The 16,057-nt window shown below is 60.6% G+C and overlaps 2 protein-coding genes across 3 annotated transcripts; both read right to left on the reverse strand.

Annotated features, from left to right (window-relative positions):
• Positions 1-1,428: 1,428 nt before the first annotated feature.
• Positions 1,429-6,523, reverse strand: RAB1B (RAB1B, member RAS oncogene family). Of its 2 annotated transcripts, XM_006893299.1 has the most exons (6): positions 6,454-6,523; positions 5,060-5,132; positions 4,740-4,835; positions 4,559-4,654; positions 2,004-2,135; positions 1,429-1,920 (listed from the first exon to the last, which is right to left on the reverse strand). In XM_006893299.1, exons 1-6 carry the CDS (start codon positions 6,465-6,467, stop codon positions 1,726-1,728), a joined length of 606 nt encoding a protein of 201 aa, XP_006893361.1. In that variant the 5' UTR covers positions 6,468-6,523; the 3' UTR covers positions 1,429-1,725. The 2 variants fall into 2 exon arrangements, with proteins under 2 accessions (XP_006893361.1, XP_006893362.1); XM_006893300.1 differs by lacking the exons at positions 2,004-2,135; positions 4,559-4,654 and having other exon boundaries at positions 1,726-1,920; positions 6,454-6,467.
• Positions 6,524-8,040: 1,517 nt separating this feature from the next.
• On the reverse strand, positions 8,041-15,638 carry KLC2 (kinesin light chain 2). The gene is made up of 15 exons (XM_006893301.1): positions 15,420-15,638; positions 13,170-13,400; positions 13,023-13,092; positions 12,195-12,417; positions 11,580-11,667; positions 11,380-11,481; positions 11,001-11,174; positions 10,820-10,919; positions 9,967-10,016; positions 9,799-9,866; positions 9,324-9,453; positions 8,826-8,960; positions 8,631-8,755; positions 8,403-8,460; positions 8,041-8,124 (listed from the first exon to the last, which is right to left on the reverse strand). The coding sequence occupies exons 1-15, from the start codon at positions 15,636-15,638 to the stop codon at positions 8,041-8,043; spliced, it is 1,857 nt and encodes a 618-aa protein (XP_006893363.1).
• Between the last annotated feature and the right edge of the window lie 419 nt (positions 15,639-16,057).

Consider the following 16,057-nt stretch of genomic DNA (forward strand, 5'->3'; position numbering starts at 1 on the left):
CCCGCGTTCCGGTTCCCGGCGACCTGCAGGAGCACGCGGACCGTGGGACGGACCCGGCCCCCCCTCCCCACTGCCCCCGACATAGCTGCCTCATCGTGGTCACACCTGGACCTGCGGGCCGGGACACTGTGCTTCACTGGACACACATGGCATCATGGCCTGAGACGGGTGGGCGGCCGTCAGTGCAAAGCTGAGAAGCCAGGACACCTGCTTGAACTGAGTCAAACCCAAGGAGGGGGCTAGGACGCGGGCCGTGGGTGTTGGGGTCCCCAGCTCAGTGCTGCTTGGGGTGAGGATGTGTGGAGTTGGCGGGCACAGCAGGTCTGAGTGCGGCCCCTGCCTCCCTCCCTGTCAGATCCATGCTGGGCCCGTGGGGACAGGCCTCAGTGACAAAAAGCTCTCCTGGCCCCGTAAGTGGGTCAAGGACTTTGAACGGCAACCATGCAAGTGGAACCCCCGTCAGGACCCCCGCACCCTGCCACCCAAGCCCGGCCCTGTCCTGGTTCACCGCCGACAGACAACACAGAGCCACCAGCAACTTCCTTGCAAAAACCCTCGGCTCACCCGAGGGCCAGTGGAAATTTATTGATTTATTTTTGTCCTTTTCCATCTTTCCCCAAGTGGTTTTTCCTTGCAAAATGCCTGACATGACACCAGAGGGGAACCTAGGAATGGGGGGAGCTCCCCAAAGGGCAGCCCGGGAACTTAAATACAAGCTGAAGGGTAGGGCATGGGTGGGACAGGCAAGAGACAGCACAAGGGACATGGCTTCTCAGGTAAAGATCAAGGTTTACTTTTCTGTAGCAAGCAGCTGTGCCCAGGGCAGGGAGCTAGGACCCTTGGGGAAGGGGGACCAAGCACCCCAGCCTCAGCTGCACACACTCCCCAGAGGAGCAGCTGTCCCTCAGGCTCCAAGGGTCAGGAGGGGGGGATCCACCAGCTGTGCTGCCTCTGGGGAGGGGCGGAAGGGCTGGCACAGTGAGGGTTAAGGCTGACGGCTGGTGCCTGGCCTCTGGCACGGTAGGCGTTCTGCCTCCGCCTGCCTTGGGGACAAAGGGGCGCGGTGGGCAGGCAGCACACGGGCCCAGCTCTGGCAGGGCAGGGGGCGGCAGGAGCAGGCTTCCTCCAGGCTAAGACACAGGCCCTGCACGGCTGCCCGCCCACCTGCCTTGGCTGTGCTCGGGCTGCCACAGCTGGACGGCGAGCTGAGTGGAGGAGGGGTGGGAAACGCAGGAGGGGCTGCAGGTCCCGTGGCCCCATAGCTGTCCTGAGGTCCGACCCTGGATTCCAGAGCCGCTGCCCTACCCGTGGCCCTGGACAGTGACTGCAGCAGGGCAGCAGACCAGGGGGGTCCTCAGCCCTTGGGCATGGAGGGGAGAAGAGAACAAAGAGAGAGCCACTGCAGCATACATGGGGGCAGAGGAGAGGACAGACGGAGAAGCCCTCTTCCCAAAGAAAGGTGTGGTGGGGATCTGGTAGTTACCTCGAGGCAGCCGCAGAGCAAACCCCACCCCAGGCACAGGCCCTGGGGTCCTCCCCTGGGGGCCCTGAAAGAACCAGGGCTCAGGGCAGCAGGCAGATGGGCCAGAGGGAGATGGGGAGCCCAGGACACCCCAAAGCCACAGACTCAAATGCCCCGGAGAGGGGAGGAAGGGGAAGGCATCTCTGGCCCCTCAGGGGCATCATCTGGAGGCACCCCCTCCTGTCCCACCCGACATGCCCCTCCTAGCAACAGCCACCACCAGCTGGCTTCACGGGGGTGCTGTCGATCTTGATGTTGGGCCGTTCACCCCCTGAGGCTGCCCCAGGCCCCATCCGCTTTTTGATCTCGGCAGCCATGGTCATGAATGCCTGCTCCACATTGGTGGCGTTCTTGGCACTCGTCTCCAGGAAGGGGATTCCCAGGGAGTCTGCAAACTCCTGCCGGGGAGAGAGGAGAGGAGAGGAGGGCAGGAGGGGTGAGGGCTGCAGCCCGGCCCGCCCGCATGTGCCGCCCAGCTCACCTTGGCCGTGGTGTTGTCCACCACCTTCTTGGTGGTGAGGTCACTCTTGTTGCCCACCAGGAGCTTGTTGACATTCTCACTGGCATAGCGGTCGATCTCCTGCAGCCACTGCTTCACGTTGGCGTAGGATTCCTACAGGGTGAGGTGGTCTAAGGTTACTCTGCTCCCTACCCACCTTGCCCCAGGTCTGGGGAACTGGGTTTTCTCAGGGAAGGCGGGTGTCCTGAGTCCAAGAGAGGTATCCAGACTTGGGGACCCAGAGGAAGTGCCTGCTTTCTTTCCTCAGTTGTAGTTTTCTTCCCCAGCTGCTGTGTCCCCTTCATGGGACACAGAAAAGACTGAACTACCTATCAGGACCCAGTGGTATCAGGAGAGAGACAGGACTGAGGGAGGCTGGGAGGGAGGGAGAAGCGAAGCTGCTGAGAGGAGAGGAGATGACCAGCAGGAACCAGTGTTCCCAAAGCCCTTGAAGCTGTTGGGAGGTGGAAGGTGCCCTAAGACAGGCCCTGCCCGGGAGGGAGACAGGTGTCCTGGGAACAGAGCCCAGCGCTCGGCCTGCTGCTGGTGCCAACAGTCCTATCGTGCAGCCTCAGACGCTCCCAGCAGCTGGCCACCCTCTGTGGACAAAGGACAGAACCTTCTGGGAAGGTTTTCCCCAGCTGGAGCCACACTGAGAAGCCAGAGGCCTGGTGCCACAACACTGAGCCCAAATAACACTCATTACAATCCAGGTTGAGCGCTGCTGACACAGAATGGGGACCTATACCTGGGGACGGATGAGGACATACGCAAGATGAGATGACAGAGCTTCAGGGGTGGAGGACAGTGGCTTATAGAGCCCCCAGAAAACATCTGCTTGTCGGGGCCAGGCTGACCGAGCCTGTGTGTGAGGTGGAAGGGGTGGAGTGGGACATGCTCACTCTAGGGGACTCCAAGGGAGGGGGGAAGTGCAATGGAGAGGGAGAGGAGGGACACCAGCAACCATGGAGACTTTCTCTGGAAGGGGGACAGTGGACTACCCTGTGCTTCACAAGGATAATCCCAGCCTGGGTGCGGGGGCCAGACTGGCAGGAAGCAGCTAGGGGAACCCAGGAAGAGAGGCCTGGATGAGTGTGGACTTTAGGCAGACCACCGTGGGACTGAGCCCTGGCTTGGTCACTCACTGCACGGCCTGACCTCGTTGGGCCTCAGTTTCCTCCCCCCTGTGAGACAGTACCTCAGTGGGGCTGTGGTGGGCCTGAGACGTGAGCATTGAGCACAGCCTGTCTCCTAACAAGAGCTCAATTAGCAGGAGCTGCCATTATCCTCATCACTGCTATTATCACGAGGGGCCGGGACAATCGGAGAGAGAGAATGGTGACAGGATGAGGGGGTGGGGGAAGAGAAGTTTCCTGGTCAGTTTCCTGGAAGGCTGACAGATTCTGTCATGAAAAGGAGGCTGCAGGAGCTGTTTTGGGGGATGGTAAGATGGGGGTGGTTTCAGAGATGCTGCCCGGAAGGAGAGGTGAGGTCCGAGTGCTGCTTTCAGAGCACAGCACACTTCCTCTCACCCCCACCTCGTCTGGAAAGCAGAGAGCCCCCAATTCCTCCGCTGGCTGACTGATGTTAAGGCGAACACGTCAAGGACTGGGTCTGACCGAGGGGAGAGGGAAGCTGCTGAGAAGGCCAAAGAACAGCATATGGGCTGGAAGTCTGAACCAGGACAGCAACCAGAACCACGCAGGCAGGGCGAGGAGACAGTGCGGGGCAGAGGGCTGTGGAGAGCAGGGCAGGATGGGTGTGAAACACTGACGAGGAAAAATCAGTACACGAGGAGGGTGTATAGGGGGCTTGGGGATCTGGGGACCACCAGCTTTTCCAGGAGAGAGCAGAAAAGGACATTCAGGGCCCCAGAGGTCGCATAGGGCATGAACCGAAAGGAGGTCACGGACTTGGCAGAGAGTCCGGGGTGACGCTGTCCTGGAGTGAAGGCGGCCAAGTGGGAAGCTGGCTTCATGAGACCCTGGAGAGCTACGGAGCCCTAGTAACCCTCAGAGCAGGGACCCCTCCTGGCCTATGGGTGCTGGAGGCAACCCCTAACCCTACACTGTGGGGTCTAGGGCCCTGGAAAGCAGGCAGCTGGGAGAAGCAGCACAGCAAGTGAAACCGAAGACCCAGGCTTTCTCCCCACCCATTCTCATCTGTAAGACGGGAACGACACACAGACGTCTGGAAAAGGTCACACCAGACAGCACAATGGATACTGAGCTTTGGAAAACGGCAGGACTGCAGGGCTGGTTTTGGCTGCCACCCTCAGCCTATGAGCTGGTGGCTTTCCCATCATGAATTACACAGAAAAGGCCATAGGCCCTGCGCAGGAGGCCAGCCAAGTGACTGACCGCCACCAACCACAGGTGCCCAGAAGGTCTAGAATGAGGGAGCAAACTTAGGGAGAGAAAACCTTGGAGGGTCCGCTCCCCTCCTGGTGAGACAAGTCCCACAACATCAAGGAGAGATGACAAGTAATGCCAAGAACCAGGCAGGGACAGAGCCGGAGCTGGGGATGCCAGGAGTACCTGGTCTGTGACATCGTACACCACGATAATGCCATGTGCTCCCCGGTAGTAACTGGAGGTGATGGTCCGGAACCGCTCTTGACCGGCTGTGTCCCACTGCGAGACGGAGGGGGACACTGTCAGCCGTATGCCCGCCCAGAGCTACCTCCCACTTGGTACAGGGGCTCTGGGAACCACTCACAATCTGAAGTTTGATGGTTTTGCCATCCAGCTCGATGGTGCGGATCTTGAAGTCCACCCCGATGGTGCTGATGTAGCTCTCTGTGTACGTATCATCCTGGAAGGGTGGGGTTGGTGAGGGGCTGTGGACCCCCCGGGACCCTCCCTGCAGCCCCTGTGCCCGCTCAGTTCAAGGCTCTGGGCACTGGTGGACTAGCCCCGCTGCTGTCAGACAGACTATGAATGGGTGCCCAGGCCTCTCTCTGGTGCTCCAGGTTGCCCGTCCCCTCTGCCCATAGGGCAGGACCCCAGGTGGGACAGTGCGGACGACTTCTTACTCACAGCAAACCGAAGGAGCAGGCACGACTTGCCCACGCCTGAGTCGCCAATCAGAAGCAGCTTGAACAGGTAGTCACTGGAGAGAAAGAATGGAAAGGTGCAGAGACAGACAGAATCACAACCAGGACCCCATAATTGTGCCTCATTTGCAGCATGCTTCCCACCCTCCTTCCCGTCCCCCAGTACACAGCTACTGAGGGCAGACAGCTTGCTGAGGTGGAAGCCCCCTTTACAGGGGACTCTGAGGCACAGACAGGGGTGTGACTTGCCAAGGATCCGATTTAGGGGTGACAGGTATCCTCCTGGGATATTCCTGCCAGACTCAGGGGGTTCCACACCTTCTGGGCTATTGAGAGAAACCCTGCTATGTGGCAGGTGGGTGCCCAGCCCAGCAGGGGTGTCTGGCCCAGAAGTTATGGAATGACAAACTACACCACGCCGAGCATGAAGCCACTACACAGAAGCGGTCAACAAGTGGTCACCGAGTTCCCACTTTGTCCGGTCCTGTAATAGAAACTGGGGATGGCTCTTGTCATTGAGTCCTGTGCTGTCCAGTGAACTGTGTGCTCATTCCCATCTAATGAAACTCCCGAGCAGGGGGCTGGGGGGTCGTGCTTTAGGACACAGCTGCGAGGCTGACCACCGGAAACCAGGCTGTCACGCTGGGTTTCTGCCAGCCTGCGGGTCCCCTTCTCTGTTCCCCTTTATAATCCTGCCAGAGCTGGCCCTTCCCCGAGGAAACCTCGGGCTGGATCCAGAGGGAAGGGAAGTGGCAGAAGAGGAAGCTGATAACCGATCCTGGGGGGAACTGTCAGTGGCCGGCTACCAGGCTTGTCCTAGGGGCGTGAAGAGCAAGGAAACCCGAAGTGGGGAGCGAACCCCACGTTCCTTAAAACTTCAGTGCCGACGAGGAGGGATGGCGGGAGCAGCGCCCCGGGCCTCCCACGTCGGGTCATCGGGACTCGGGGCAGGGTCAGGGCCTGACTTGACACTCGAGACCAGACGACAGTGACAGGTCCCTAAGGCGTGACTGGTCCGCACTGAGGCTGCCGCCACCTTCCAGCAGCAGGTGGGGAAACTGAGGCCAGGCGAGACCCGGGCTGCGAGGTCACCGACCGTTAAGGTCTCTAGGGCCAATGCTGAAGACCCCAAGGACCGCCCCTCCGGGTTGCCTTCTTTGGGCGCGGGGTGCGAGGAGTCGGGGTGTCAAGCTAGGGTCCCGAGGTCCCCGGGGGGAGGGGCAGGACCCGGATGTGTGTGCGGGGTGTTCAGCGGAAGAAAGACCCGGATGTGGGGGCGCCGCGCAGTCCTGACCCAGGCCGGACAACCCCGGCAAGCGTACAGCCCCGTATTCGGGATCGAGGCTGCGCCGGCCGGCGCGGGCGGGGCTCACTCACTATTCGGGGTTCATGGCGGCGGCGGCGGCCCGCTCGGTCGCTCCCAGTCGGCTCTGCTCCGCCTCCCGTTCCAAGATGGTGGCCGCTCCGCCCCAGAGGCCCCGCCCGCACCGCGCAGGCGCAGACGCTCCAACCTGGGGCTTCGCTGCGCTGCTTCTCGGAACTTGTGGTTTCCCCATTGCTCAGCGCTTCCCCGCTGCGCAGGCGTACAGCGGGCGTCCCGCGTCACCCCGCGCCGGCGCAGTGCCTTCTGGGGGTTGTAGTTCGCCCTCCAGGTGGACTTGGCGAAGGGCGGGGCGCAGGAGCTTGCAGGCGTCCCTGTGCTGAATTTTCAGTCCGGGACTGGGAGTCGTCGTTCTTTTTTGTCTAACGGAGGTGATCATGCCTATCTTCCCAGGCCTCAGGGTTGCTATCTTTGTATTAAAAGGTGGGTGCTGGTGTTAAGACAACGTTCACTCAGCTAAGGTTTTCAGTGTGCAGGTGGGTACTACATTTTATGGGCGTACTACTCAAGGTCAAGTTTAGGAAGGGGCGGACCTCAAAGTCTGCGCTCTCTAGGACCGTGGAGGTAGAGGTTGTGGGGAAAGGCGAACCTTCTTGGAAGGACTTAGGAACCCAGGACCACCAGGTTATCTGTGTCCCAGCGGCCTGGGATGCGGAAGACACACGTGCTCACCAAGCGCGCGACCTCTCTTGGCCCGATTCTCCGCCCCCAAACAAGCCCGGGTCAGATTCAAACCATCTTTATTTCTACAGCAACATCTGAAAATAGAGCGATCGCCTCACCCCCCAAACCCGAGCAGCCCCTCCTGGCGCGGGGGCTGTCGGCGCCCTTCACAAGCTGCAGGCGTGGAGGGGGCGTGGCGGGCGGCTCGTGGGCGGGGCCCGGGGCGGAGCCAGGCCGTCCTGGGCGGGGCCGGGCGGGAGGGGCAGTGCATAAGGCAGGGGTGCGGGGCAGGGCCCAAAGGTGGGAGGACAAAGAGGGGGTCCCCGGGGCTGGGGCTGGGGCTGGGGCGATGGCAGAGAAGGTGCGCAAGTAGTCCCAGGATACCTCTGGGGGGGGCTTTGCCACCTCCCCACTCCCAGCTGTGGTGCCTGGGAGATACCACTGCGCAGAATGGGGGTGATTAAGGCCTGGGCGGTACCACTAGAGAAGGGCCGGGAGCCCAGAGAGTACCGTGGACTTAGGGGGTAATGGATGAGATGCGGCCAATAACTTATTTCTCTATATACAGAAGCAACGGCCAGGAAAGGACAGGATGCTGAAGGGGCCGCAGGTGCCTGGTGGTCGCAGCTCTGGGGTCTGGGAGGGCAGCTCTAAGTCTCTCCACCTTAGAGACCTGGCCAGCCCCCCAAGGCCAGCAGCTGAGGGGAGGGTCCTGCTGACAGGAATAAATAAGGGGCGGGGCTGGAGCGGGCAGGTCCAGCCTGGGGCTCAGGCTGAGATGACAGGAGGATGTCGGTTACCCTGAGATTAAACAGAAAAGACTGGGGTTCAGGGGAGGGGCAGGCGGGACAAGCAGCAGGCCCATGCGCAGGGCTGGGGGGCAGCGCCCGGGGGCTCTGGCGAGCTGCTGCCCTTCAGCATTAGCCCACGAGAGAGCTTCGCCGGGAGAGGTCCATGGAGCTGGAGCTGAGCGTGCGGCTGTCAGAAAGGGCCGTTCCTCCAGTCTGGGGGCAGAGGGCAGAAACTCAGGCCTTGCTGCTGCCTGGCTGTGCCCCACCACCCAAGAGCAGCCAAAGGTCATGACTCAATGTCCTGGAACCCCCACCCAGTGACTGCATGCCTCATCCGTCTCACAGCCAAACGGGAGGCATGGCACACTGTGGCCACCAGAGATGACCAGCAAGGAGCACATGGTAAGAATACGTGACATGCAGCCGTGGTCCTCGCCACCTAGGGGAGAGCCTGACCTCGGGAGCCCAGTTTGGGGACTGCCTGGCCCTACCTGGACTGGCTCCTCCGTGCTCTTGTTGAGGAAGTTGAGGGAGCTAGCCCGCTTCATCCTGAGGGAAAGGAGGGTGGGTTTGTCCAGGGTGAAACAGGTGGGGGGCCTGGTTGGGGCAGAGGGATGCTGGCCTGGGGCAGACTTAATGGTGGTCAGCCATCAGGACTCATTCTGAGGTCAGGACTCCTCTGGTGCTGGTGAGGCTGGGTGAGTTTTTGAGATGCTCACCTGGGGTTAGGGGGTTCCTGGGGGCCCCCTCCCTGCAGTTTCTTCACCAGCATCTCACTGCTGCGCCGAATGGCATCCCGGAGCTTCCCGAAAGAGCCGCTGCGCCTCAAGGAGCCGCTGCCATCCTGTGGGGACAAGGTCTTCATCTCTGTCTGCCTGGAGCCAGGCCTCCACCTGCCCAGGCCAGGCACTCACCCCGTTCCACTCGGCCGTGGGCCCTGTGTCCTCCAGGTCAGACTCGGCCCGAGGACCGGTGCCCCCTGCCATGTCTCTGCTGCGGCGGTCTCCACGCCCCCCGCTGACATCTTTTAACAGCTCAAGCATGTATGTCTTGGAAAACGTGCAGCCGGGGTGCTCCTTGGAGGCAAGGATGACAAAGCTTCGTCTCTCATACTTTGGACATGTTGGTGTGAGAGACTATCCCTTGGAAAAGGATGTCATGCTTGGAAGGGTGGAGGGTCAGTGATGGAGAGGAAGAACTCCAGCAAGATGGGGACACAGTGACTGCAGCAATATGTCAGGTGGGTCAGAGGTAATGAGGAGGCACAGGATAGGATGGGATTCAGGTCTGTTGTTCACAGGGCTGCTATGAGTCATATTTGACTTGACAACCACCACTGCCTTAGTCTAACTTGCTGGGAGAGGGGTTAGGAGCATCAGGCCTGTGAGGGTGGCACCTGGAGTCCCCAGCACACTCCATGCATGTGACCCCACCTGCTTTCGGCTGCGACTGGCACAGTCCTCCAGTGTGTGTGCAGCTTCTAGCTTGCCCTGGCGCCGGTATAGGGCCCCCAAACTGCGCAGAGTGGTGTTGACTGTGGGGCTGTGGGTGGCCGAGAAGAAAGTCAGCCTCCATGCTCTATGGGGGCAGTGGGTACCCAGCCCACACCAGACTCTGTGGAATCAGAGCTCCACCCATGTGGTTGGCCATGTGCCAGGCCTGCCTGGCCTCTAGCTCTGTGGGGTCACCCAGGGCTGGAAAGCTTGCTCTAGATGGTAGGGGGATGCTGCCACCAGGCCAGCATGCTGGGCCACCAGGAGGCAGAGAACCTGGTAGGCCTTGAGGCTTTGGCCTTGAAAGAAGGGCTGGAGCAGAAGAGGGGTGTGCGCCAGGTCTGGGCAGCCCCAACTCAAGAGTGCTGGCTCCGGCTCAGCCCATCGCTCTCACCTGTCTACTTTGCAGGCCTTGTACCAGCTGCCGTACTCCCCGTATGGGGTGCTGTCCCGTTGTTTATCCTGAGGGGGAGAAGGCAGGAACAGGGAAGAAAGTGCTCCCCTGCACACCCCCCAGCCTGCTCACCTTCCTGACAGCCGCCCCGCCCCGCCCGAGAGCTACCTTGCTGGCCTCCCGTTCTTCTGCGTGCATCCAGATGGGCTTATTGTCTCCTGTGGGGAGAAAGGGGGCTGTTCCCTAGCCTCTCAACAGGCTTCTCCTGCAGACAGGCTCTGGGGTCTGGGGTGGGTGGGGAGGCACCAAAAAGGGCCAAGGTGGAGCTTTGATCAATGATTAAGAAGAAACAGACGATAGACCCCATCTCTGCCATGCCTGCTCTACACACAAACGAGCTTGGTAAGGCTGTGCAGAGGTGCGCTATTAGGTGAGTGGCCTGGAGATCTATGCTGTCTTCGCTCACAGCTCTAAGAGACCCCAGAGCAAGAAACGACTAATGGACCACGGGGGTCAGAAAACAACTTCTAGGAGGTGAGGACACAGGCTGGGCCCAAGATCAGCAGGAGGGGCCCAGTGGGGAGGCGGAGAGGCTGGGCCAAGCCTGGGGCATGCCATGAGATGGCCTGGCAGAGCCTGGATGCCACGCAGGGTCTGTGTGTGCATCTGTGTGATTCCGTGTGACTGTAGACTGTGTGCACTCGCATATTAGCTATTTGTGGACCGTGTGCGCACTCGCACGTTAGCTATGTGTGTACGTGTGGTTATGTGTGGACTGTGTGTGGACTCCCACGTTAGCTATGTGTGTACGTGTGGTTATGTGTGGACCGTGTGTGGACTCCCACGTTAGCTATGTGTGTACGTGTGGTAGTTACGTGTGAGCTGCCCTGTACACGGTGTGCACACTGGTGTGATCATGTGAGCTTTGATCATGTGTTCATGCCCATGCCAGGTGCACATGAGCTCTGCATGTGGGACATGGCCATGTGCCCACGCTGGAGGCGAGGCCGAGTGGGCTCACCATTGACAGAGCCAAACTCCTTCTCGTGTGCTCGTGTGAGGATTTCCTTGTACAGGGTCTCGGCGTCCTGGTACTTGCCCTGCTTCAGATAGCAGGAAGCCTGGGGGACAAGGGCCCTGGGGTGAGCAGGGGCAGGAAGCCTGCCTACGCCCGCTCCCCGCACCCCCCCGCCCCAGCACACCAGGTTGTTCTTGGTCTTGGCCACGTTGGGGTCATCGGGCCCGAGGCGGGAGGCATAGATCTCCAGTGCCCGTCGGTAGTAGTGCTCCACCTCCTCAGCCTTGCCCTGGTTCTGGCACAGCAGGGCCAGGTTGCTCAGCTGCTTGGCCACGTCAGGGTGGAACTTGCCCAGGACCTAGGACAGGAGCCAGGGCTGGGCTTGGGGACCAGTGGCATCCAGGGTCTGCTGCCTCCGCTTTGACTAGCGCCGGCCTGCTGAGCAACCCGGGCTCTGGGCTCCCATCTGGCCAGCGCCCAGCGTACCTGCCTAGGTCATCACCTGTGTAGTGCCTCTACCTGCTTAGTCCCCTGGCCCCCCAAAGCTGCCTGCTGGCTCCCACCTTCTCACGGATCTCCAGTGCCCGCTTGCACAGTGGCTCTGCCTCCTTGTACTTGCCCCTCTTGCCATACAAAACTGCCAGGTTATTCAGCGTTGCAGCCACCTGGGGGTGGGGAGAACGGCAGCTCTATGGCACAGAGCCCAGCTGGGCTGGGGCTCTGCAGCCCAGAAGCTCAGGGTTGGGGGACAGCCCTCACTCACAGCTGGGTGGTCTTTGCCCAGTGTCTTCTCCCGGATGGCCAGGGCATCGTTGAGCAGATGGGCAGCCTCCTTGTACTTATTCTGATCCCTAGGAAAGGGCAGGAACAGAATGAGGGATGACCTCCAGCCTGTTCCTTTTCCCCCATGTCACCCAGTGACCTCCTGTAATCCCCGAGGTCACCCCTGTATTTTCTGGTCAGTGAGCATGTTCCAGAGCACGGAGAAATCTGGCCAGCCTATGCCATCTGGGAACAACCTCCCACAAATAGTGGCATGAGAGTGGGGTGTGCTGTGACCCCGCCCGCAGGCCCTGCCCCACCCCTAAAGCCTAGCTGGAAAAAGTTCTACCACCAAATGCCGTGGTCCCGTCCCTGCTATCTTCCCACCCTCTTGTGTTCTGCGCAAACTCATCTTCGATCAAAGGCTCCACTCAAGCCCTGGAGAAGAAATGCAGGCACCCTGGTTCCCCAAGTTCTCACGGGCTGCCATCTCAGGCTGCTATGTCCAGGACTTTCTTCACCACATGAAGTGTTCATATCTGCATCCCCAGGCCTACAGGCCTGGCTCTAGTGGGTTCAGCCCCTCTGGGTACCACCTCAGGGTCACGGTCCTCACCGATAGACCAGCGCCAGGATGTTCAGCATGGTGGCCACGTCAGGGTGGTCGTGGCCCGAAGTCTTTTCCAGGTCCTCGAGCGCCTGCTTGCAGAGTGGCACGGCCACCTCATAGCGGCCCTGTGAGGCGTACTGGATCACCAGGTTGTGCAGCGTACGGAGCCGGGCAGGGATCTCGTAGCCTCCATGCTGGGCAGCCACATCCCCTCCTCCAGGGCTGGGGGCTGCTGGCCAAGGGCAAGAGGTCAGAGGCAACACACACCAGCATGGGTGGTCCCAGGAACTGACTAACTCTGCCTGGCTCCCCTTACTGTAGGGGTGAGTCACCTTGCCCTTCCCTGAGGTCACAGAGAGCGAGTCTGGAGTCCCATCTCCAGTATGTCAAGTTGTATGTCCTTGGAGCACATTGCCCGCCCTGCAGCCCAGCTCCCTCGCTTGTCGGACGCCAGCTCCATCATGTGCTCTGAACTGGAGGCCAGGCAGGCAGACCCTGGCTCACTCTCAGAGGAAAGGGGGTTCTAACTACCTGGAGAAACTTGCTAAGGAGAAGGAACCATACTGGCAGTCACAGAGCAATGTGTGACAGGCCTGGCTGCTCCAAAGCTTTTAACTATGACATCTGTCCCTGCCTGAAACTCGGATGGAGAGAACCATCATGGAAGGCCAGCCTCTGAGCTCTAGCAGGGTGACGTGTGGACAAGAGGAATAAGGCAGGAAAAAGCATGGTGACCTCTTCTTGGCCTCTATTTCCTGACACCCTGGGGGTCCCAGGACCAGAAGCTCACAAACCCTCCCTATCCCCTACCCTAGAATCAACAGGCAGTGGCACCTGGGCTCTGCTCGTCCTCGTTGGGAAACAGGTCATCCAGAGAGTCTTTGGGGACATCTCCCTTCTCCTCCTGGGAGAAGACAGAACCAGGATGAGAGTGGGAGGCAGGGTCCGCAGAAGCCCCTCCCTGGAAGCGGGTGGGCTTACGCTAGGGGACGTGTCCTCATCCAACTTGCGGATCTGGCTCATGAACAGCAGGTGCTGCTTCTCCTCTTCCAGCTGGGCCACGGCCTGCTCGCTGCGCTGCAGCTTCTGCTGTGTCCCCGCCAGCTCCTCGCGCAGCCACTGGTTCTCCTGCACCAAGCGCCGCACCTGCGCCCGCAGCTTCTGCTTCTCCGACTCCACGGCCCCCAGGTGGTTCGATAGCGCCAGGATCACCTGCGGCAGCCAACCAGTCGAGGGTCAGAGAGCCCTGTGCACCTGGGGCAGAGGCTGCCATGTGCCGGCTCTGTGAGCCCTGAAGTGTAGCAGGCGGGGGGAGCTGCTAGGCCTCCCCCAGAAGTTCCTCCCAAGGATTCCTCCCTTCCAGACGAAAGTCTGAGGCCTGAGCCTAGAGGGCTTGCCTGGGGTCCCCACTCCTTCCTCATGGAGTCAGGAGTCCTGGGCCCTGCTGGACTCGGAGCAAGTCCACCTTGTTCCAGGCTCTTGGCTCACCAATCCATGGAGCCTTTCCCTGTGTGCGTGCCCAGGACTACTCCTTCCCTGATCAAAGGGCTCAAAGACCACAGCCTGATCCTGCCCCAAGGATCCAGGCACTCCATCCTTCCATAGCAACCAGGGAGGGCAGGGGGGACCCCAACAACCCACAGGGCAGATAAAGGCACCCTGAGGCCTCAGACTCAGGCCCTTACCCCAAATCACTCTTTTCTTAGCCACCAGGTTCTTGTGGTAGCACCTGGGCGGGAGGCTCCACCCTTGGCATAAGACGCCTCCCAGGGCTCCTCCCCAACTGTACCAGCTCACACCTGGCTCCAGCCTTGTTTCCTGTGCTCCAGGGTGGGGCTCCTGTGTGCCCATCTGGCATCTGGAGAGCCAAGTGGCTGAGGCTTGAGCAACGACCACACACTCCTCTCAGGCCCATGGCCTGGGCTCTGCGCTGCTTTCTAGTTGGCTAGCAAATGCCTGATGGCAGGTGTTCTCACAACCACTAGCTTGTAAAAAAACATTCCCTATGCAGCCCGGAAGTACACGCACCAGATGGCACTGACTCCTATTTTATAGACAAGAAAACCAAGAGACTACAACTTGCCCAGGATTCGAGCCAGGCCTGTGTGTGCTCGGAGAGACTCACGGCCCGCCCCGCCCCGCTGCCCCATGGACTTCTCCACCTGCCTGTCCTCCTGGCAGCTCTGATTCCAGGCCAAACAGACTGAACACCACCAGGCTCCAAGTCAATTCCCTGGCTCAGACCACAGGCCTGGGAGTTGCCACACTTTCCCCTCTCAGGCCCACTTCTGGAGCTCTGCCCTTCACCTCCATCCACTAAAAAGGCCTAAGCTGGACTCACTTCAATTCTAGCTCCCCACTCACCTGCTAGGGTAGTGTTTAACCCTAGGGCAGACCATGTCCCCTGCTCTCCAGAAAACCCTCCAAAGTCTTCTCACTTTCCTGGGAATAAAACTAACGAGATGCAGCAGGATTTGGCTCCCCTCTGCAGTCCCGCCTGTCCTCCCTGGGGAAGCTCCAGGTACAAGGGTCAACTCCTCCCTCATCTGGACGAGACCTTTCCTAACTTGGGGTCTCTAACCATGCGCTTGCTCTCCTCCCTCCCTGCCCAGGAGGCTGGTTCTGTCCTTCTTTCAGACCTTGGTTTAAATGCCAGGTCCTCAGGGGAATGTGCTTGCCTGGCCAATAGGTTGCTATCAACGATCACGAGATCTCGTTCTTGTCTTCTAGAACTTCCCACAATTTGTAACAATTAATTGTGAACGTGTTTCTGTCCCTCATTCCTACTGGACCAGGACCAGCTCACTGGCCCCTGTGTCCCTGGCACCTTAGTAAGCACTTAATAATTTGTCTGCCTATGAATAAGAGAACGAAGAATTTTAGGGAGTGTTTCCCTAAAGATGTTTGTTATTCTAGGCAGGTTTCTAGTACAGAGGGGAGCCAGGGTGCTGGGTAGGGGATGGAGGCTGAGGAGCCAGTGTTTTCCTGGGGCAGAGCTGGGCCCCCCCAAAAGCATTCATTCCAACAGGTATTTATTGGGGTCGCAATTCTACTCTGTCCTGTAAGGTTGCTCGGAGCTGGAAAGGACTGAAAAGTGATGGGTGGTTGTGTTTTTAAACCTAACAAATTGGCTTCTAGGGGTAGATGGTTCTCTGCTCAGATTCTACTCCTGCCTCGGGAAGACTGGTATGGACGGCGACCTCTCCCACCCGGGCGCCCCAGGTCGCCTACCTGGGCTTCCCCCAGCCCCAACTCTATGGCATCCAGGGAGCGACGCAGGAAAACGCAGCGCTCCTGCGAGCCTGGCTCCGTCTCACCGGCCTCGTGCGCGACCAGGGGCGCAAGCAGGGCACGGTGTTCCCCGCGCAGCGTCTCCAGCCCCTGGATGACGGCCTTGGTGCCCAGCACGATGTCATCCTGGCTCAGCTTCTCCTCCCGCGGAAGCACCATCGTGGTGGCCATGGCCGCGCGGCCTGCGAAGGCGAGGGGGCGGCAGACGGGCGCCGGGCCTGGGCCACACCGCCGTCCGCCCCGGGTTAGGTAAACAGCGCAGCTCCCCGAGCGCTGGGTCTCCCGGGTGTCCGGTCCCCCGGCCGCAGCCCGCACCGCCCACGCCTGGCCTACAGGGGGCGCGCCCGCCTCGTCTCGGCCCCGGAGACGCAATGCGGTGCGGCTGGTGCGGCCGGAGCCGGATTCGGCCCAGGACCTCGGCGGCTGCGGGCCGCTCCGGCTCGGGGCTGCCCGTGTCCAGGGCGGGGCGCGCCAGGGCACGGGGCCGGGGCGGCCGTGGGGGTCTCCGGGCCCGCGAGCTCCCTCCCCGGCAGGCCGGCTGAGCCAGGAGCGATCCCAGGGGCAGGCCAAACCCGAAG

This window comes from Elephantulus edwardii, unplaced genomic scaffold (assembly GCF_000299155.1).
Source record: "Elephantulus edwardii isolate Elephantulus edwardi_28Jun2011 unplaced genomic scaffold, EleEdw1.0 scaffold00126, whole genome shotgun sequence".
Taxonomy (NCBI): domain Eukaryota; kingdom Metazoa; phylum Chordata; class Mammalia; order Macroscelidea; family Macroscelididae; genus Elephantulus; species Elephantulus edwardii.